This window comes from Siniperca chuatsi, linkage group LG9, assembly GCF_020085105.1.
Source record: "Siniperca chuatsi isolate FFG_IHB_CAS linkage group LG9, ASM2008510v1, whole genome shotgun sequence".
NCBI classification, from domain to species: domain Eukaryota; kingdom Metazoa; phylum Chordata; class Actinopteri; order Centrarchiformes; family Sinipercidae; genus Siniperca; species Siniperca chuatsi.
In genome coordinates, this window is record NC_058050.1 from 9,629,368 (window position 1) to 9,651,617 (window position 22,250).

The following is a 22,250-nucleotide window of genomic DNA, read 5'->3' on the forward strand; positions in this document are numbered from 1 at the left end:
GATTCGGAGTTGAGATCCTTGTTCTTCAGGTTGATGCAACAACTAAGTCAAAGGAGGTTTAGGCTAATATCTCAATGTGATGTAATTTCCTCGATTTTTGATCGAGTTCACCACTGAACAACAACATGGACCCAGGCATGCAACAATACCTTATTATTTTAAGACGAATAAATGTATTACAGAAAAGACCACTTAAACCCATTGACCCGGTGGCTCATCAAACATCCTCGAAAGCTTCGATGTAACTTTGTAGAAGTGGCGATACGGCTCTATTGTAGCACATAATCCTCTTTGGATCATTCGCCCGAGGCCTAATCCGAACCAAACTGACAGCCCAGATGTGTGACGTCACTGCGGGCGCACACAGCTATTATGAATCAGTGCGTGGCAGACTGGGTCGGGCCAGCAGCGCGAGGAAGAAGAAAACATCTGGATCGAAAAGGAATAATGTCGGATTACACGGGGCTCCTGAAGCGTCTCTCCACCCGCTGTAGCCTACACTTGACTTTCACTTGAGAGCGAAACAACTGCGCTGCTAGAAACACCTCCGGGTATTTTCGTGTGGGAAGCCTGAGGCAGAAGTTGTCACACAAGTAGGCTAACTAACTGCCTTCACTATGGATCAATCCGTCGCAATTCAAGAAACTTTGGAAAGGGAAGAAAACTGCATCATAGTATCCTTTGCGACGTTCATGTGCTGGTTTATGGATTATCAGTACTTCAAATGAAGGATTACCTGCTTCAAACTAAATTGAACTAACACGACTCCGTTGAAGAATACCAGAGCCCGGAGAGAGGCCTGTAAGATTAAGGATCTGCCACATGGTTGACATGTCTCTGAATAAATTAATCACTGAATCACTTCAGGCTGTGATTTCAATCAGGCAATGCATTTCCAGTGAGCGTAGTTTTCAGCACTAGTGTAGTTTTAATCGGGTGTGACTTCCCAGTTCCCATGGATATGATCCAACGTTTGTAGTAAGACCTTTCATCCACAAGATGGCAACTTTGTTTCTTCTTCTTCTTCTTCTTCTTCTTCTTCTTCTTCTTCTTCTTCTTCTTCTAATGTTTTGTGGCGGTTGGCAAACAACTTTTGGTGCATTACCGCCACCTTCTGAAATGGAGTGTGGCTCAGACTGGTCTTATTCCTATCCTATATTCTTCTTCTAAGACCTGTCTTTTCCAAAAAACTAAATATTGCCCTGTACCCCACATGCCTTGAGTTCAGTTGTAGTAACTGCCTAAAAAATACTTTTTATGCACCAGAATTGCACCTGTCAGTTAGTTTAATCTATAAAAAATTATCATATTTTCTAAACTGATACAGTTAATATGTAAATAATTAATTTGGAAAATAACTACAGATGTCAGATAAATGTAGTGGAGTAAAAAGTACAATGTTTCCCTGTGAAATGTAGTGGAATTAGTATAGAATGGAGATACTCAAGGACTTGTTATAGGAAACAAAAACAAAAAAACATTCAATATTTCCCATTGTACCCAAAAAATGTGTTGAAATGAGAGGAAGGTCATATTTCCTGGTGAAATACTAAAGGTGCCACTGAAGGAGCACATGAACATATTTCCACTATATCCTTAACTAAACTGTGAACATGCTGTCCAATGTGATGTCCTCTTTGATAACATTACAGAGAGCAGACTTCTGGGATTGGTGGAGTCTACAAAAGAACATGCGTGAGTTATAATAGATTGTACAAATGAGCTACAATATGGCTTCTGTGTATTATTGTATTATTATTATTATTATTTTGTAAGGATAGAGGGTGACAGCATTATGCAATCCAGGGCAACACCACAAATTGGCCTCAAAAATGACCACAGAGTTGCATCAACCTGTCTGACACAGTAACCAAAATTATATATTATGTGAAAATGATAGTATTTACTGCAAAGCTGCTAGGCTATTGTAATGGCTTGCATTATATTTTACTACTTCTTGTTTTTATTGTGTCCACACCTCCATGTGCCTTCTGATGTAAAAATACTGTTGACTCAGACTGCTAACTATATAGTTAAAAATTAAGATGTCTGTCTTGTAATGTTTCGTAGAATCTTTATTTATACCCATCGAAGGATGGCCATTACTGCTGATGACGTGTCACTGGAGGACATCATACCCATCTCCCTTGACTTTGCTGTTGTGGAGGGTGAGCTGCTTTCATATGAAATACCTCATTGCAAACAGACTGACAATTAAAAAGTAGAGCGCCAGATAATATTGTGTTCCTCAAGATGACTATTGTTTCTAGTGGAATAATGGCATGACAGTAAGCGCCATTAAACATTTCTCATGCTGCACTCTTTTTAGTTTGCTCACCAGAGGAACTTGCGGTTGTGGGTAAGTTGCCCTCATTTCCACTGTAGCGCAGTCATACAGTAATATGATCCACCACATGAAACTGAATATCAAATGTTTTCTACGCTCTTCGTCTGATTCTAGGTGGTGATACCAGAGTGAGATTAAGCTACCAGGAAGAGGAGTTAGAGCTCAGACTTCCTTTTGGGTCCCACTCGCGGCTCTTCTTAAGTGAGGTCAACAGGGCGTGGAGTGGTAGGTCAGCCCTCAGAGTTTACATGACATCCAGCTGAGAGGATTCTCAAAGCCTTTGAAAAATCCTAGAAAGTTTATGGACATTTTAAGAACCAAAAAAAAAAAAGCTTTTTGAAAATGAATTGGGAAACATGTGGAAAGTACTATTCATTCAAACAGCGCAATAGCACAAGCATCGACCCTCACCTCTTTAGATACTTTTGTAGACCACTAATTATTTGTTTGGGTTTAGTAGTTCATATATTTTCTTTTCTGAACAAAGTAGGAGGCACATATGTGTGAAGAAGCACAAATAATCTGCTCTAACCATCTGTTTGGAGGAAACCTGCTCAGCCAGCCTTCAGTTGCCTTGAGGTTACATTATGTGGCAAACCATGAAATACTTTTATTCTTAACCTCTGACATTAGTTTACTGGAAAATGTATTTATTGTATCAATGTATTTGTGAGACTCTTGGTGGCTGTGGTTTCACAACTTACACCAATTTTGGAACTACAAACTGGTGGTGTTACTTCATCTGTCAGTCACTGGGTGTACATAACACATGGCTGACAAAAAAGGGAGGGGTGTATTCAGACAGAGAGGAGGGGTGGAGCTTAGATGGTATGTAGTTTGCCTCTTTCACAGCAAGCGTTTGCAAAAGGGACAAGATGAAACAGTTTAAAAAGGACATGTAACTTCCTCTTCAATACTTCTCTTGAACTACTTTTAACTTTTTATCTGAATGGAGCAGGCCATTGAAAGTTTAACAGACAGTCTGCTTTGTTAGGGATGTGTCTCTTTTGCCTCTGGCTCACTATTTTTCACAGTGGAAACCCCACGTGAACACGGACGAAGACCGATATGTTGTTTGTGTTCCTTTTTTTGTGGTACTCTTAAGATGAGCCACAAAGGCTTTTAACCTGGTGAAAGATACCAGTGATGGAAAGATTAAATGACCTGAAACCTGTTGTTGTTAAAGAGAAGAGTGTGAGAAATGGTAAAGGTAAGCAGATAAAAGTGAGATCTCAATGCACTGCAGCAGCTTTAAGTTGTAGTCACATTTAAAGCAGCAGAGCACAAAGCATGAAGGTGGTCATACAAACTAGGAGTACAGTTTGTTAGATAAATAAAACACATAGTGCAAGAAATAGAAAGCTGTTGCTCAGATATGCTTTGAAATGACCACTCTTTTATTTCCTTAACACAAGCGGAGTCGATAAATAAGCATTCTTGTTTATACTGTGAATCTTGCTCTAGCTTCTCCACTTTTGCATAAAAACAAATCAGCAGAAAATGCAATATTCAGATCAGGCTCTTGTTGTATTCCTTACTCAATATTGCGATCATCCTAACTAATTCTAATTCTCTTGCTCTCTCTGTTTGTGTTTCGTCAGATGTTTGCAAGTCTCCCACACAGGTACCCAAGTTCGAGTGGATTAATAAGTACCACAAAGTCCCCAGAGCCCAGGGAGTTGTCAAACAGGCCCTTGCACCCCTCGGCACAACACTCACTAAACTCAAGCAGCACCGGAAAACAGGTTTGTTCACAGCCAGCGTCTTCATGTCCAATAAACTTTTTTTTTGGCATGGGAAAGGTCAAGCATAATTAATTAAAACTAAATAAAAGCTTTTTAAAAGGTGGCACAAACTTAGCAGATCTGATACTGAGGGGGAGTTTGTTTCACACTGTTGGAGCTTAAACAGCAAAAGCATGATTTGGGGTCTTGGTGCAGAAAAAGGAGTTAATAATCAAAAATATATAACAGAGCCAAACAATGGAGGGTTTTAAAAGTAAAGTACCTTTGACCTATGAAGTAATTAATTAGATTTCATGCAACATTATGTTTTTGCATGCTAGATTAGAGCCATGCTGTTTATGATCTGCATGTCATTTATAAAACATACAATGTAAAAAGTATGTAAATGGGGAAAAAAGGGAACAAACAAAAAACTTATGTTCATATACAAATCATATCACATTTTTCACCATAGTGTTTTAATATTTACTCGTTTTCTTGAAGTGCATTAAGTTAATTCCCTATGTAATACTGTGATTTTCCACATAGTAGATTTCTGTTTGTCTGGCCTCTCCTGGCTCTGCAGCAGGCAGCAGGGGAAGGTAAACTCCTCCTCCTCCTCCTCCTCCTCCTACTACAACATTAGCATGGGCAGGTCTGACACAAACTGGACATTGTTCTTCAGTCTGCAAAGAATGCGTGGGAGCGGTTCAGGGAGATGTCTAGGGTGATGAGAGACTCTGGTATGAAAAATAGTCCTTCATTTGTTGATTTTTGAGGTGGTGAAAGGAAACGCCATTGCATCAATTTGTAGCATTCAGTCTACCCTAATCAGCTAGCTTCCTAGCTAATGCTAGCGAGTAGTAGTAGTAGTAGTAGTAGTAGTAGTAGTTCTTATTTCAAAGAAGCTAACTTTAGCCAGATTAGGTAGAGGGCCAGTATTCGTCAGACGGAATAATGGTTGTTTTAAATCCTAGTAGTATTAATAATATTATCTGCCTCAATATCAAGCTACCGTAAATCTTATCCCACGTAGACGGTGAGAGACTAGTGACGGCTAACGTAAGTCCTAGCTAAATAACGTTAATATTTATGATGTTAGTGGTCGCTATGTGACAGAAAATGATACACCTGTTGTGGTTGGTGTTGCAGTAACGTGTTTTAGTAACACAGAATTGTGTCACTCAGTGAGACACAGTATTTGTCTCGCTTCTTAGGCAATTTGCTGTTTTATTATCTGGCTGTTTCCAGATAGAGACTTTCATTTGTGACTCACCCTCTTAGCTAGCTTAGCCTGTTAGCTTTAAATCAGTTGTCTGAAAACTTTCTTCCGACCGTCTCTCAAAAGAGAAAGGTGCCCACTGTCTGCTTTTGCCTTTGGCTGTGAGAAAAGCACCTCTGTCATTCAGCGCCAAATTATGCCAAGTGTTTTATTAAGAGAAACAAATTTTATTTGCATGTGTAGATTTACTGTTGAGAATAAAAAATTATTACTAAAGTGGTTCCTCTGCAGTTTATTACCTTTAGTTTTAGATCATGAGGGGAAGTTGTGCAATGTTGAACTTTGTGCCATTGTAGTTAAAAAGCTATGACTGTTTTAATTCTGTGACCTGTTAGAATAACTTGACATCTATGATCAACCGCAGATAAAGAGGCTAGGAGTGTGAAATTGCAGTTCATGCTACAACCTCCACTGTGGTTGAAATTTTAGTTAAGCACATTAGCTGGTTAGGAATAATAAAGCATGTGCAGGAATGTAAAATATGCCATGCAATATAATACCTGCGCTACTCACACACAGGACCCTCATTTGGTAAGGCCCTTTTTCAGGAGCTGATTGTAAACAACAGGTGTAATAAGTAAAACTTGATTTATATAAAATAAATAAAACCTAACCAGTACTTGGTTGGTATTGGTTTAGGTAACTGTGAATGGGTGATGAAGAACATTACAACGGTATAAAGTTTAGTAGGCAGCTTTAAGGTGGAAAAAGCAATGCCAGAAAGCTATGTGCCATACTTTTCAGCAAGACTAACATATTGCGGCATAACTGTCTTCAGCAGGGCGCAAACAATAACTGCCATTTGAGTATTTAAATCAAGCCTCAATATTTGTTTTAATTCTTGTTTTGCAAGTTCACATTATTTTTACACTGTTTCATTATTGTTTTACTTTTTCCAGATAGTGTAGTTCACTGAGAAAAATTGTGAGTCTCTTGTGTAGTCTTATTTTTTTATATCACTTTTGATCCACCTGGTATTCAAAGCAGTTTAGAATGAACACTGTAAAGTTACTATACTATAAGGTTATTGATGCAAACTATAACATTGTAATGCAGCCATTCTTAATGCATTATGGTTTATCAATCAACATGAGTACTTGCACACCAAGGGTTAGTGCTATTAATACTCATGATCTCTTTTTTTCATAGGTTAGCTTGGAAAACTCTTGAGTCAATTTAACAGTTACATGGGGTTTTTTCTGTGTGCACAAGAAGATTTTCACTTTCTCAAATGTAGCTTCCTGCATGCCTTCAAAAGCATTTCACAGTTTGCTGGCGGTTTTCTCAGTCAAACAAAGGGCCATCTTCTTTTCCTTTTCCTGTTCATGCAGTGTCACTGGTTTTGAATTAAAGTGTCAGTTGATCATTCTGGGAATCTTTTAAAATGTATTGTATCTTATAGTTGACCTTGCTTAGCCTAACCTTTTTTTTTTTTTTTGGTTCTTGTTTAATTTTTTACCAAATACAAAATGAAACAAACAGCGCAAGCACGTCTGACATGTTGACCTTTTCTCAGAGTTTGGTACACAGGTCACATACTCCAACTTTGTCTTAGTAAAGTTGGAGTGATGAGAACATTTTCTTTTGTAAAACAAAGATGCAGCAGAAAATAACCAACTGTGGTAAAAATGAAAAAAGCAACTTTTTTGTTATAACTGACTCAGACTTTAGTGCTGCGTTAGACAAAGCAGTGACTAAAATCATACCTTTTGTAACAGACATTCTGCTGTTTGGGATTGGCAAAGCTTTGTCAGTTTAGTTTAGATGTATTTTAATGTACTTTTTATACTTTAATTGTGTGTTTAAATGTTTGAATATGATTTGTTTTTACATTCCCCAATCCCTTTTGTTTCACAGGTTTATTACCTCTCTGTTTGATTTCCTTACCTCTGTGTGTACGAAAATTGTATAATGTTATTAATAGCAGTACTGATGATATCCATGTACAGTCAGTTAATGTCAATGTGTTTGAGCCATAGGGTTCTTGCATTGAATGCTGCACACAGACAGATCAGAAAACAAATGCATCACAGATTGCTTTCAGTTTGCCAAGTAGAGGTCATGTTAATAAAAATTACAAATATTGAAGTCTATTATGTTATCTTGGTCAATATATCTAATTTTTTCGGTCATTATGCAGTGCTGTTGGTCAGGTGCATTAATGTAGCCTGCTATAACTTTGTAGAGTTTAATTTCCTGCTCAAAGAACCTGGCTTTCCTTTTCAGAAGAGCCAGCTGTGTTCTCTGCCAAGCTGCAGGAGACAGGGCCATGCTGTCTCATACTTGACACTCGCCCATTAAATCCAACTACTTAGGATGCAATAACTGTAACCAACTGCAAAAGATGGCCTAAGTCCATTGACCACAACAAGTGAGCCCTGACTTGGCACTTTTATGATTGACTTGTGTGTTACTGTGCGTGTTTGTTTTTATTCTTAGTCATAATTAGCTTTAATTTATTCTCCATATCAGTAATTAAAAGGTTGAAATATGGGTTTACTCAGGGCTGGGTTCTTTCTTATTAGAGTGAGTTGTCCCAGGCTGTCAATACCTAGGGCACATTTTAAGATAATGTTAATGGGAAGGTCCCCCAGCAGCCGGCAAAACACAGTTACACACTTTATTAATCTTCCTTTTCTCTCCTGCTCTTCCTGAACAGAGAAATCATCAGACAAAAAGGGAACTTTTGAAAGGGAGAAAGGTTCTAACAGTGGCACACTGAAGTCCAGAGTATATTCCAGCCCAGAGAGGTAAGGCCTTTTTATTAATTCAGATGTGGGAGCTCTCAAAACCAAAACTCTTTCTACCCTATGTCTTTTTACATAGTTGTAGAAAGAGTCTTGGAATATTCTACTACTATTGGAAGTACTGTTGATGAAAGTTGCCCAGTGGAATTTTCTTGTAAACAACGTTTCTGTTTACATTCAGTGTTACTCACCAAAATGTGTTGTTTGTAACAATGAGGCTTAACAAACATGTTGAATGCATTTCCTTCCTCATAAAACAAGCAAAGCCAATTTTTATTATTTTATTTTGAACCCTGTGTTGTTTATATCCATGTTTACTTGCTAGCTGTCTTCTTCTTTCCTGCCTTTTGTTGGTGCATTACCTCCACCTCTAGATCAGTGGAATAGTGTGAAACTATTGGCAGGAATGTGTATTGCATCATCTGCGTGCTTGTGCACCATAGTGCTACTAGAGGTCAAAAACTTCACAGGGTACCTTTTCATTAGGAGTCACAATTCTCCAAATCCATGATTCAATTTTATTTGCACTTCTTTTTTTTTTCAGCACTGACTGCTATGCCATTGTTAGACTATCAAGTCTTGATTTGTAAAGATCTTCTTTAAAAAGATATAACCACCATATTATTTTTTTGGAATGTACCACACTAAGGCCATATGGTCAAATTTAAATAATTTATTTAAAATATAGTAACAATAACTTATTTCACCAGTCAATTTGGAACAAACTGTTAAACACAAAAACAAAAAGAAGAGTCACTAAATGGCAGAAGGGTACTTTACAACAATTTAAAGTTGATAAGGTTCAAAATGCAAATTTGGTCAGTTGTTTAACCTGGAAGCCACTGCTGCCACTCTTGGAATGAATGCCTACACTCTAAGATGGAGTTTAGTCACAGCATATTCCTGGAAGATTACAGGGTCTAGGCATATTACATTTCTTTCTCTCCCCTTAGCCTCATTTCATATTGACGACATGGAAATCGAGCTTCACTGCATAGCCTGGGTTCCTCTGTTGTCACTGTGGTGATCTACTGTGCATCAGGCTGTCTGGAGCAGAGTGAAATGTCTGTTGTGCCATAATTTAATTTCTAGCTTTTAGGCGAGGTATTGCTTGATGCAGTTAGGCCTGAGTATCCTGAATGTGAACTGGCAACTGTACATAGGTACTTGAATAGAAAAATCTAAACCACCAAACGCAACGTTTATGATAAGAAGTTACCTCTGAAATCACACCAGCCTGACAAAATGACCCAGTTTCTATCTTGGTCTATTTACCCTCACTCCCACGCCTAACTGTTATTTCTTCTCTCCTGGTGTTCAGTCAAGGCATCTCCAGTCGAGAAGACCGGGATGACCTTGTGCGCTCCTCCAGCCACACCCCGTCTAACAAAGCTCATATACTGACCATGCCGCAGTTCGGCCTGCGCGACAACCTTATTAAGTGTGAGCTGCTGAAGAATGAGGACCTTTACACTTACCTGGAGGACTTCAGGTATTTTAATCTTAATTGCTTGTTGTGTCAGTTTTAAATCAGTTTTAAAAATGGGCTGCAGCTATTGATTATTTTAGTAATCGAGTATTCTACTGATTAGTCCAGCAATTAATTGAGTAATTGGATAAGAAATACTTTTGCTTTATTAATTAGCAATAGTAAATGGGCAAAAGAAAAAAATAAAACAGGTCTTTTAAAATGAACAACTAATTGGTTTCCTTTTTAGAAAAATCTACATTTTTATTGCTTAAATTGCATGCAATAATATTATCTGTCAAAACTAAACCCATTTAGTGCATTTAAGTGCCATATTACATTATGGGTTTTAAAGAAAACTTTCTGAAATGCAAAAACACAGACATTTTACTTGAAAAAAGGTATATATAGTTTTATATAGTTTCAGAATTATAACTAAGTTTCAATCTAACTACAGCTCAGACATGATGTAAACCTTTACTGTCTTCTTTTTGGCATTTGTAGGAGGCAAAAACGAGTGGACTGGAACCGTGACTATCATGATAATAAATAACATGAATGAAGCTCAGGTTTTCCCAAATTGACCACAGCATTTAATTTTCTGTGGTTATTTTCTTGAGCAAAACCTATCTAACTAGCCACCATATTGATTGAACTAGCCATTACATATAGCCATAATTAACATAGCCTTCATTCTTTACTCGCCTTCATATACCTTGTGTTCGGGTCTGCTCTGTGGACTGGATACGTAGAATGGATGCTTTCTGCTAAGATGCTGAAGCATAGACGTTGTGCTATTGTGGTAGGCTAGTTCAGTTTTACAGCAGACACACTATACAGAGTTTTCGTGGACACTTTCTGTCGCTTTCTCTGGCCTGTCGTTTCTCTGCGTCCCTCGCTATTTTCTCTCTTCCACATTTTAGTAATTTACGCTGTCAAATCACACCAAAGACGCTCTGAACCGTCTCTGATCACACACAGCGTAAGCGTGTTGTGCGACAGTAATCATCATCCATTTAAATGAAGCTTTGATGCAAATAATTTGCATCAATGATTTTTAGTAATCAAGTTACTCAAAGAATCGTTTCAGTTCTACTATCATCATAGAAAGTCAAACATTTTTACTTTATCAATAATGTGTTGAGACTTTGGGTGGGACTATCTAATCTAATCCAGAGGAGTGTGATATGGTCTTTCGCTGTTCATTTTGCTTAGCCTGAAACAGTTAAAGGTGTATAGCATTTAGAATCAAGAAAATGCAACATTTAACCTATACCACAATATTACAATACCCAAACTCTTTTTGAGCCTCTTAGTACTGCATTATAGTATAGATTTGTTTCCCAACTCTATGTGGAAAACTGTTTAAAAAACAAAACAAAAACAAAACCTAAGTTTTGAGTTTAGGAGGCGAGTCAGCATATTTTCACACTATACAGTTGTGTTGAGCTGTACTCTGCTGGCCAGTTATGAATCTAAAATAGTTTCTACAAGATAGTTTGTGCAGGAACAGTGTGAGCCCACACTGTAACTTTTTTGCAGTTTGGATACTAGAAGTGTTATGTAAAAAGAATGAGTCAACATCTGTGGGTTTGTATTTCTCTGTACTTAGCTCTTTGCTAAATTCAGCACTACTGTCTTGATGCTGTCAAGAAATGCACCAACCTAGTGCATTAACATACTGTAGCTCAGGTTGTAGCTCTTCATCTCATTTCTTATGTATTGTAGAAATTATTGTCCCTATAGAGGCCTAGACATTTTATTAAGGGTTTTTTGTTTCTATCAGATTGTTGAAAAATAAGCATTTGCTGAAGTCAGCATCGTGGTTTGGCTATTAACCACAGTGCCTCCTGCTGGTAGATCTGTGTCTTAATACTTACACCCATATAAAGAATATAGCAAAGAATATAGATATAATGGGAATGGAAGAAGGAATCTTGAATATGAAATATAGAACAGCATTTGTGACACAACATGAATATATATTGTGTTAAAACATGCAAAAATATGAATGCTATTCATTGTAAAATTTAAAAACTATAGTAATATCAAGAATCACTATATGTGGCATTGGTAGCACGTTGGATCAGTGGATGGCACTGTTTCCTGACACCAAAAAGGTCCCGTGTTATAGTCCAATTCCCATTCCTTTCTGTGGAATTTGCATGTTGCCACAGGTTTCCCCTGGTGGGTACTCTGATTTCCTCCCACACACACCAGACATGGCGCTCAGGTTAATTGGAATATCTAAATTGTCAGTAGGTGTGAGTCTGAATGTGTTTTTCTTTAGGTATGTGACTGACTTGCAACCTCTCTAAGATGTTTCTCTATCTTTTGCTCAAAGCATGCTGGGAAGGCTCCTGTCCCTACATGATCCTGAATGTGCTGATTGGCTTATAAGCCTGAATAGTTGGATTTATCAAATATAGCAGATAGAAAAGGTTGCATTGTGCTGGGACACATGTGCATTGCCTGCTTTCATCTCATATTACAGTACATACTGAGAATGTACTGAATATCCATGCTGTTGTGCAGATTCAGGAAAAAAAAAGATTTTTGTAAAAATACAGCTTCAGCATCTTTCTAGTTAGCTGAGGGTGGGGCCATTAGGGCAGAAAGTGTTGTACAGTGCGATGGCAGTCAGCACAAAAAAGAGCTCTGTGCTGCTCCTGTGCAGCAGCATGAGCAGGGCAGCAGCTGCCTGAAGGTCAGGGAAGAGGGCTATTGAATGGAAGGAAGCTGATTTTCAATCTGCACCTGCAGAATAAATTTCAGTGTGGATGTAAAAGACAAGGACTTGGCCCTCTTACCATTTCTTGCAATTGATTTGCCCTTCAGCAAGGCACTTAAGTTTCAGTGGCGCTGCTCAGTGTTCAACAGATAAGACTGTGTGTAACAGATACGCCTATTGTGTAACTGTGTATAAAGGCCGGGGTATACTCGATCAGAACTAGTTCTTACAACGTGCTGTACAACCACATCAGAAATCAAAAGTGTTTATAGTTGTTCCGAATGACTACATTCAAAGGCGGCGTGAAAAGCCGGCTGTCATTGAGAGACGCAATATCATTTTCAATATAGGGATAACGGAGCACATTTTCATACAGTCTCTCCTGGAAGTCATTCATAGTGTTGCACTCGGTTATACGTGTGAAAAGTGACAGAAATAGTTATGTCAAGAATGGGGGGGAAAAAGAGAACTAGAAAGAAAAGTTCAAACCGTGACTCCTTTCTCACCTCCACACAGCTGTCCAATCACAGCGTAAAGTGGATGTGAACGTTGGATGGACTGTTTTGGAAAATTATAGAAACCCCCCTGACGTCAGAAAGGTGTAAGGGGAGGGTGTTTCCGAAGCTATTTGACCATCCGACAAGCAGTTCTGATGGACTATACTGGCCCCTTTTTAATAAATAGGAGCATTTATGCTGAAAAAGAACAATAGTGCTCATTCAACATACATAACATAGAATTTCTACACATGAGCTAGTGAGTACTGCAGTAAAGCAACAAGGCATCATCTTAATATAGATTGAGGTCATTGTTTCACTATTTATAATATCCCCTGATGTGAATTGGAAATGCTAGAGACCCTCACAGTCAGCAGGATAAAGAGAAAATAGTTAGCACTTGTTCAAACAAACTGTGGCACTATATTCCTCTCCTTTGTGCCCACTTCTCACCTCTCCCCATCCTGTTTCAGCTTTTTTCTTGGCACATACAATGTGAATGGACAGACACCAAAAGAAAGCCTCCGTCCTTGGCTGAGCTGCACTCTCAACCCTCCTGACATGTACTGCGTGGGGTAAGTCACATTCACCCTGCTGGAGAATAGCCTTGCAATTCTCTGCATAATCCCATTACACAGACAGACATATACTGCTCAAACCTCCAAAAGATGCATGCAACCATTGATCCTGTTTTAAGTGGGAGAACATGCCCACCCACAGATTCAGCACTCCACTAATCCTGCCTACGTTTCAGTTAACTACTTTGGTGTTGAGTGAAAAAGTTTTGAGAATACCATGAAAGTACTGGGTAAAGCTCAAACATGTGAATCAAACTCTCAAATAAATTTTACAGTTTGTCCTTCCTGATAGTTTTCAGGAGCTTGACCTCAGCAAAGAGGCTTTCTTCTTCAACGACACCCCCAAAGAGCTGGAGTGGACAAAGGCTGTGTCCGAGGCCTTGCATCCAGATGCCAAGTATGCCTTAGTAAGGAAGTTTTTTGTTTTTGTTTTTTAAATCTTGACCTTGTTTTAACATTGTTCTTAACCACTAATAATATTTGGACTGGACATGCGAATGTTACTGCACAGCCCACTATTTTCTGTGTGTAGAGCTTGTGTACCTCTTTTTGGCATGGAGGCTGGTACTGTATTCAGTTTTGACCAGTGTTGTATGTTAAAATATTTTCAAGCAATTTTCATTGTGTTTGAAGTGTATTGTGTTAAAGTAAAGTTTCTGCCTGTGACCATAGTAATTGTCTACATAATATTATACCATTATTACACAGGATATTCCTAAGGAACAGTTATGATATCCCTTTTTAGTTGATGAGCTTAGTCAGGCTTTATATTTTTGGTCTTTCTCTATGTCTTCCCCTTATTCGCGTTCATCTACTTCCCTTTTCTCAGCATGCTGGCTTTCTATTTTCTTGGCTGGGTTGTTTTCTTCTTGTCATCTTAGGGTTTACAAGATGTCTGTAACTCACACAGCCAGTATAATAACGTGTCATTTCTTCATCCACTGTCAATGCTCTGACTAAAGCACACTTGGCTGATCTGTAACTGACACTGTATAGCACAGCAAGCTGAAAAATAAATGTTTTCACTTCAGATCTGAATGTTGGTTCATGTAGGATTGACAGAGAGGCTTTTCAAACTATTTTGCTTCCTCCCCTGCTTTGTTTTCTGGGATGTACTTTTTCTTTGAGATGAGACAGGGGGTGAGACTAAATGTCTTCAACTGTAAATATTGTCATTGTTTATAGTAGTTGCGATTGAAAAACAGTTAAGATGCTGATATAAGCAGCATAAACTGCATTAAAGCACTTTTGAGCATGAGAACTCTGACTGCCCATTAAATACAAATATCCAGCAAATCTGCTTTCCTGTATGAAATGACATTTGTTAATCTACTCATTTTCTGCTACAGGTGAAGTTGGTGCGTCTGGTGGGCATCATGCTGATCTTCTATGTGAAGAAGGAGCATGCAGAGTTTATCTCTGATGTGGAGGCTGAGACTGTGGGCACTGGCATCATGGGAAGGATGGTATGTACTGATTCTGCGGGTCTTATTCTTTCATGCACTGGTCTTCATGTAGGTTTACTGGTGTTGTGTATATAATATAAAGATATTACTTTCAGCACTGAGCTGTCGAGAGCAGCCCTGATCAGAGCCCATTCTTCAAGCAAGCTGCCCATTTTATGTCCACAGGACAGGTACATAAGGGAAAAGGTGTCACTCATCTCCATCTTTTTCCTCTTTTTGCTAACGCACCAAAACCAAATTATGAAACTACTTACCTCCTGTGATGTTTTCTTCACTCCAGTTACTGTATTCATAACAAATAACGTCAGTCCTTTTTTTTTTCTTTCTCACTCTTTTATCTTGCTTTGTCAGAGATGTATTAAAATGTATTTCATCCTTGCAGAGTTTCAAACTGACTTCCAGGCATCAGGTGCCAAAAATATCTAAATCGAATTTTAGATGCATTTTTATTGATTCCACTTTTGGTAACGTCACTGACATTGTCTTTGGCTTCACATAAAAAACCTTCCATTGTCAACATATTAAAATACATAAATTACTTCTCACAAGCTGGAAGTTAGAATCAATGTTACCTTTACACATGAACATTAGATTATCGCAGCAAATGAATGAAGCAGAAAAAACAAAACATTTGGGTTCCTACAATGACAGCATTGTTTCATCGACAAAACAAATCCAGGCAAATAACAATAAATAAGCCAATATTTTGCACAAAGGTTTTGCTGTGCCAATGAAAATTCAAAGCCTCGTTTTGTTCCTCCTTTGGGCTGTTCTTCACTTTAGAGCTCCTTCATCCATGGAGCGCTACAACCAGCAGCTCCAACTTCACTCCTCATGCATTGTTGCAGAATCGGTTATTCATGTCTCGTATGTAGCCGTGCTTACTAAGCAGTCCCTGCAGTGTAGAGCAGATGGCTGGCTGGTGACCAGTGGGGGTATCCTTTCCTGCAGTAATGAGAGACTGGTTTCTGATCTGCACCAAGAACTATCTGAAACATGCCAAGTATCAAACTGTTGGCATAATATCGGATTACTGTCAGAAAAGGAGCATATACAGTATAACTGCATACTATCTAAAACAATGTTTTTTGAAGGACCTTTATAGTTGTGTTGCTTACATTATACTGACACAATTTCTCTGTTTCTCTCTCTCTCTCTTTCAATAACACATTGATTCGCAGGGAAACAAGGGTGCTGTGGCACTCCGTTTTCGCTTCCACAACTCTGATATCTGCGTGGTCAACTCTCACCTAGCTGCTCACATTGAAGAATATGAGAGACGTAATCAAGACTACAAGGACATTTGCGGTCGTCTGCAGTTTCGCCAGCTTGACCCTACCCAGCCTCCACTTACTATCATGAAGCACGAGTATGAAACCAATTAAATATTATTACAGTTACAGTGTCATGATATGTATTAAGTGGTTTCAGACTAAGAAAAACTTTGATCATAAAACTGCCTCTGATCTGGTATTTTTTGCTTTAAATCCGGACATGAACTGAATAAGATACTGCAAATTCTTGTCAAATATCCAACTGTGACAATATTTGATCCATATTTAAGTTATCTCCATGTTTCTTTCTCTGTTTCTCTGTGCTTCCTTCAACAGTGTGATTTTATGGATTGGGGACCTCAACTACAGGATCAGTGACCTTGAAGTCGACAATGTGAAGGAGCTAATCAGCAAGAAGGACTTTGAAACGCTGCACAATTATGATCAGGTAATATCAGTGATGGTCGCTTCTTTCTGCTATTTAAGTTTTCACTCATCATTTGTGTTTCTGAGTGGTGATACTTACCAGCTGCATATGGTCCTTAGCTCAAGAGGCAGATCGATGAGGAGGCTGTGTTTGTTGGCTTTGTGGAGGGAGAGATTAATTTCCAGCCGACCTACAAATATGACACTGGTTCTGACAAGTGGGATACAAGGTAATATCATATGAAGGCCTGACTACAAATAGCAGAATGAAATATCTTTTAGTAAGGAGATCATTTTTCATGTTACGACTATGTTCATAGTTAAAGTAAGGATAATTGCAGAAAAAAATGTGAAGTAGTCCAACAATGTAACTACTTGTGGTGCTATTGCACCACACACAGAGCAATTCAACTTATCTGAGAAATGTTTCACTGTTAAGACACTTCATTCCGTCTCCCCCATAGTTTAATGTTTATGGAAGCTTTCTAGTCTACAAATAAACATCTCTCCATTTATATGTTCTATTACGTTAAAGCCACAGTAGCATTATGATGGAAGTATGAGGTTCAGGGAGGAAAACTGATATTTTAATGTAAGGCAAAAGGCTCATGTTCATCCATTAATCTGACTCTGCTCTGCAGCAATGTTAAAACAGCTAGCTTGTAGCTAAAACTACAACAAACTTTCATTTGCACTGGTAGCCTAAATAAATCACTTTAGCCACCCAGTTTTTGTGCTGTTATTAACATTATCAATAAACATGCCTCACAGTTAATGTGACCCTAAATCACAGGAGTAGTGTTGTGTGGTATGTTCTGCTCTTTCACCTTCTGCTAAGAGAATTTCCCTATGGAGATTATATCATTAACTGTAATAAAGTGTACAAATACACTGTAATACAGATGTAATTTTTGCCTTATGCATTTTGATATTTTGTATAGTAAAAGATGTAATAAACATACTTGAGAATTAACATCTGTTCTTCCTTCTGCATTTAGTGAAAAATGTCGCGTGCCTGCGTGGTGTGACCGTATTCTGTGGAGAGGGAAGAACATCAAGCAACTGCATTATCAGAGTCACATGGCTCTGAAGACCAGTGACCACAAACCAGTCAGTTCCCTGCTTGTCACTGGGGTAAATGATTCAGACTTCTAACTGTTTTCATCTTGAATTCCTTTCTTTTAGTTCTTGTTGTTTTAAAGAGGATGCAGTGGTCCTCCTTTTGAATCTCACACATACTTTTGAAAAGTAGCGGAGGGGAGAATAGATAATAAATCAATGAAAATGTATTGAGATTCTATCTGCTCACTTTACGTCAACAGGCTCATATCACATATGTATTGCAGTATTATTTAAGGGTTATATAACACAGTTGTCTATGCTGTATTGTCTCCTACAGATCAAGAGAGTAAATGCTGAGGCCTATAAGAAGACCTTTGAAGAGATTGTACGCAATATAGACAAAATGGAGAATGAGTGTATTCCATCTGTAACCTTGGCCAAGCGAGAGGTAAAGTTTTCTATCATATTCAGTTCTAGTACAGTGTAATGGGAGCTGTAATACCTCTCTGATACACATTGTACAATGAATGATGTTCCTCTGATGAATTCAGTAAGTAAACCACCACTAATGAAGTTGTGTATTGATCTCAGGCTGTGAGCCTAATGCACACATATATATCGGATACATTTACATGAAATAGAGTAGAATTTTTCCATCTTCCCTCATGAATCCTTCCCTCTTCTTTCAGTTCCACTTTAAGGACGTGAAATTCATGCAGCACCAGGCAGAGACATTGAGCCTCATCAATGACGGGCAGGTCCCATGTCAGTTTGAGTTTATCCAGAAGCCAAATGAGCCCACATACTGTAAGCCCTGGCTCACAGCCAACCCCCCCAAAGGCTTTATCGCTCAGGGTGAGTAGCACATACAGTCAGAGTTTCATCCAGGAGTCACAGATTTCATTTTAATTAAAAAATCATTGTCCTGCCTTTTAGGTTTTAGAAATTGTTAAGTACCCCATGAACTATGAGGCCAGATGTCTTTGATTTTGACTTACAGTGGCAGGCTTTCTCTCTTACAAGATGCAAGTAGATCAGGGATGTCTTGGTGCTTTGCAAATCCTCAAACAGTACTAACTCAGTAAGTGCTTGTAGTAACCATAGCACAACATAACAACCCACCGGGGCAGCAGGCATCAGTTCCTGAATTATGACAGTTCAGCCATCCCCTTACTTTGTCTGTGCAACTCTCTCAACATCTAGGTGGTTCTGTGGACATTGAGCTTGAGGTTTTTGTAAACCGCTCAACAGCGCCTGAACTTAACTCAGGCAAGGAGCAGATCGAAGACATCCTGGTGCTCCACCTTGAGCGCGGCAAGGACTACTTCATCTCTGTGACAGGAAACTACCTGCCCAGCTGCTACGGCACCTCCATCCATTCATTGTGTCAGCTTAGGGAGCCCATCCAGGACATGCCGCAAGAAACCCTCCTTGAACTGGTTAGTGCTCCCATGTGCAGAGTGGGGACAGTGTCCTTGAAATACCCCATTCAGAGTGTCTCATAAGCCACAGCATAGTAGTGTTTTTTTTGTTTTTGTTTTTTTTATAGCTTTGTAGATTTGGAGTTTAACAGTGAGTCCATTTTGACTAAACTGCTTCCCTTTGCTCTATTTGTTCTCAACATTAGTCGGAGAAGTCTAGAGATGAGAATGGAGCAAAGACTGAAAAGCCTCTAGACATTCCTAAAGAACTCTGGATGATGGTGGATCACTTGTTCCGCAATGCAATCAAACAGGTCAGAAAATGTGTTGATGAAGCTTTTATTTTTGTGCTATAATAAAATCAAAGAACACTATTTAGGTTTTTGGGGCACTTTTCTTGTTTGCAGGTTCGTATCATTAAAGGCAAAATAAGTAAAATTTTTGCGATTTGTCAGTAAACGCAACATTCAAAGTTGGCCCCTCCTCCCCAGCCCAGAGTGAGATTGAGAGTGAGAGTCTCATATAGCCAGACCTATCTCCACACTTGGTTTTAGCGCTGTGCCGGCGCTGAAGACGAGAGGGACGGAGACAGCGATGAAAGCTGCTCCCTATGTTACAAATCCCAACCTCACAGACTGCACGCTGGGGTCTACACACCACTGCCCAAAGGTTGATGCCCAGAAACGTCCCGAACACAGCAACCTAATAAGAAAATGCAGGCAGAGGTCAGGGTCTCTGCAGATACAGCCACCGCCACACACTTCTAGTGGGTCATGTTGATTGTGATGATTGAGAGGGATTATTTTTGAATGAGTCAATGTATACATGTTTTTTTTAGGAAAATCCTAATTATTCTGCCTTTTAAAGTGAATTGTATAACTCTTTACCTCCTTCCAAGCTTTTGGTGTATTTCTTATTAAGGACAAAGAAATGAAAGTTGCTGCATGCCACTGGAATTAAGAAAAATAATCAATGTTTTAAAGATTTTTCTTGAAGCTACAAAGACACTGGTATGGCTCAGTAATTTAGTCTGCCAGCCAAGTAGCTTTGTAGAGCCTCTGCATTCATTTGGTGAAGGGAATTAATCTTTATTTTTAAAAGCATCGATTCAGGTAGTTTAAACACAGGATTGTGCTTTTAATTTTAATTAAGTGAAAGCAACTCCACTAAGCCTCAAACCACAAGAGCATTTTCTTCAGCCCAAGTGAACCGTTTGTGATTTAGCTCCTTTGCTTAATAAATGTGCTGTGTGCAAATATTTAATATTTACTGTCCTCTTTTTGCAGGAAGACATATTTCAGCAACCTGGGCTCCGGAGTGAATTTGCAGAAATAAGGGATTGCCTTGACACTGGCATGCCAGATTCTCTCCGTATCCTTCAAAACTATTGCCATCATAACCATTGGGGGGTATTTTTATCTTTATAGAATATTTGCAAAAGGTAATGCAGTGAATTCCATACATATTTTTTGTTGTTTTGACATTGTATCCTAGTACACTGGGTTTGAAATGAAACAATGATTGAGGTCACAGTGCTGACTTTCAACTTGAAGGCTACATGTGTACATTTGCTACACTGTTCAATTAATGCTGAAAGTCAGCAATTTAACCTCATAGTCATTGTTTAATTTCAGATACAATATTCTGAAATACTGAGGCAATGCAAAAAAAATGTATTTCTGTCTAATCTGTCTGTCTGATGGACAATTTGAATGAATCCTTGGATGCAATGATTCTCATTTTGCACCTACTACATTTCAAAACATGCAGATTCTGCTCAACAATTGTCCTTGACTCTGTATTGACTTGCAGCGGGCAGTAACCACTCAGTAGCAGAGGCCTTGCTTCTCTTCCTAGATGCCCTCCCAGAGCCTGTGGTTCCCTTCTCCTTTTATCAACAGTGCCTTGAAAGCTGCTCAAATGCCAGTCAGTGTGAGAAAGTGAGTGAGACAGGCCACTGTTAATCGCTGTTAATTACCATTAATCTATTACAAAGATGTGTTAAAATTCTAAAAGTTAACCTCTGGCTTTTTTGATATAATGTTAATTTCTTTTGTCTCTAGGTTATTTCCATGCTACCTCAGTGCCATCAAAATGTGTTCAACTATTTAGCTGCCTTTCTCCGCGAACTGTTGAAGAATTCTGCTAGCAACCGATTAGATGTCAACATCTTGGGTAAGAAAAGGAAGCAGGTTGCACTTCAGTCTCTTTCATTTGTGAATGTGTTATTATTAGGTTTTGCTTTGTGCTTTAGTCAGCATGTGTTAAGTGAAGAGAAATACGAATAAAGCAGTGGGAAGTGAAAATGAATGAATGAAAATCCTGTTTTATTATTCTGTTATATTTATGACTCGAGGACTGTTTGCACTTACTTTCTTTTCAATACTCTAAGGGAAGGGACTATAAGGGAATTGTAAGAACGTGTAAATATGATAATTATTTAAAATCCTTCATTTTTTACATTGAATTTTTTTCTCATCTTCTGTCACATTCGTTGAAACATGAAAAAAAATTACTCTGCTAATAAAGATAGATAATAAACATTACAACTAAGAAAAGGAATCTGTTATACTATGCAATATGAATAATTTATTTTCTTTCTGCATAGCCACCATTTTTGCCTCCTTGCTCCTGAAATCACCCATGAAGCAGGATCTTGCAGAAAAGCGGAAGACTCAGGAGTTCTTTCAGAACTTCCTGACCCAAGGCTCCTCCTAGATGGAGGCCTTGTTCTTCATGCTGAAGTTGAACACTAAAAAATATACAGTCCAGTATTTGAAATAAACTGTAATGATTTCTTATATTCTTAGATGGATCTTTGTATAGATATATAGTATAATTACTGTGAGATGAAGAGAAAAGTGACAGCTCTTATCTGATATTAGTTTGTTTCAAAGCAATGTTTGTGATCTGTTTATGCACAAAGTTTATTGTATATTGTTGAGCGTCTGTAGAGACCTAACAATTTTTAATGTCTGTATATTTTATTTAAAAAAAAATAATTTGTATTTTAGTGTTTCTGATTTCAACAGCATATTGATTTTATATATAAAACTATTGGAAACAAGGTGTTTGTCACTGGTGATTTTTTCAAATAAAATTTTATTCTGAGTCCATGTTGCCAATCACAAGCAAATAAATTAACACTAATTTGTTTATAGTGCGTGTGTGTACAAGAGAATATCTTTACATACATTCAGCTTATTTAATCATATCTGCAACATAAA

General features: G+C 38.3%; 1 protein-coding gene across 4 annotated transcripts; it reads left to right on the plus strand.

Moving 5' to 3' along the window:
- The first annotated feature begins 372 nt into the window (after positions 1–372).
- Positions 373–22,090, plus strand: inpp5b (inositol polyphosphate-5-phosphatase B). Of its 4 annotated transcripts, XM_044208107.1 has the most exons (23): positions 373–674; positions 1,616–1,695; positions 2,071–2,168; positions 2,330–2,359; positions 2,462–2,572; positions 3,949–4,092; positions 8,013–8,103; positions 9,422–9,592; positions 13,270–13,371; positions 13,667–13,781; positions 14,724–14,840; positions 16,022–16,209; positions 16,451–16,562; positions 16,661–16,770; positions 17,539–17,674; positions 17,940–18,050; positions 18,292–18,457; positions 18,806–19,041; positions 19,230–19,337; positions 20,310–20,394; positions 20,836–20,963; positions 21,087–21,198; positions 21,632–22,090. In XM_044208107.1, the coding sequence occupies exons 1-23, from the start codon at positions 618–620 to the stop codon at positions 21,739–21,741; spliced, it is 2,718 nt and encodes a 905-aa protein (XP_044064042.1). In that variant the 5' UTR covers positions 373–617; the 3' UTR covers positions 21,742–22,090. The 4 variants fall into 4 exon arrangements, with proteins under 4 accessions (XP_044064042.1, XP_044064043.1, XP_044064044.1 ...); XM_044208108.1 differs by lacking the exons at positions 2,330–2,359; positions 2,462–2,572 and having other exon boundaries at positions 374–674; XM_044208109.1 differs by lacking the exons at positions 373–674; positions 1,616–1,695; positions 2,071–2,168; positions 2,330–2,359; positions 2,462–2,572 and adding an exon at positions 3,251–3,557.
- The last annotated feature ends 160 nt before the right edge of the window (positions 22,091–22,250 follow it).

What these genes read in the sequence shown, in the direction of transcription:
- inpp5b (XM_044208107.1), top strand. Translation starts at nt 618, where the DNA reads ATGGATCAATCCGTCGCAATTCAAGAAACTTTGGAAAGGGAAGAAAAC. An exon ending in CAGATGCCAAGTATGCCTTA is followed by an intron (nt 13,782 to 14,723) that starts GTAAGGAAGTTT and finishes TTTCTGCTACAG; the next exon opens with GTGAAGTTGGTGCGTCTGGT. An exon ending in GTTCCCTGCTTGTCACTGGG is followed by an intron (nt 17,675 to 17,939) that starts GTAAATGATTCA and finishes TGTCTCCTACAG; the next exon opens with ATCAAGAGAGTAAATGCTGA.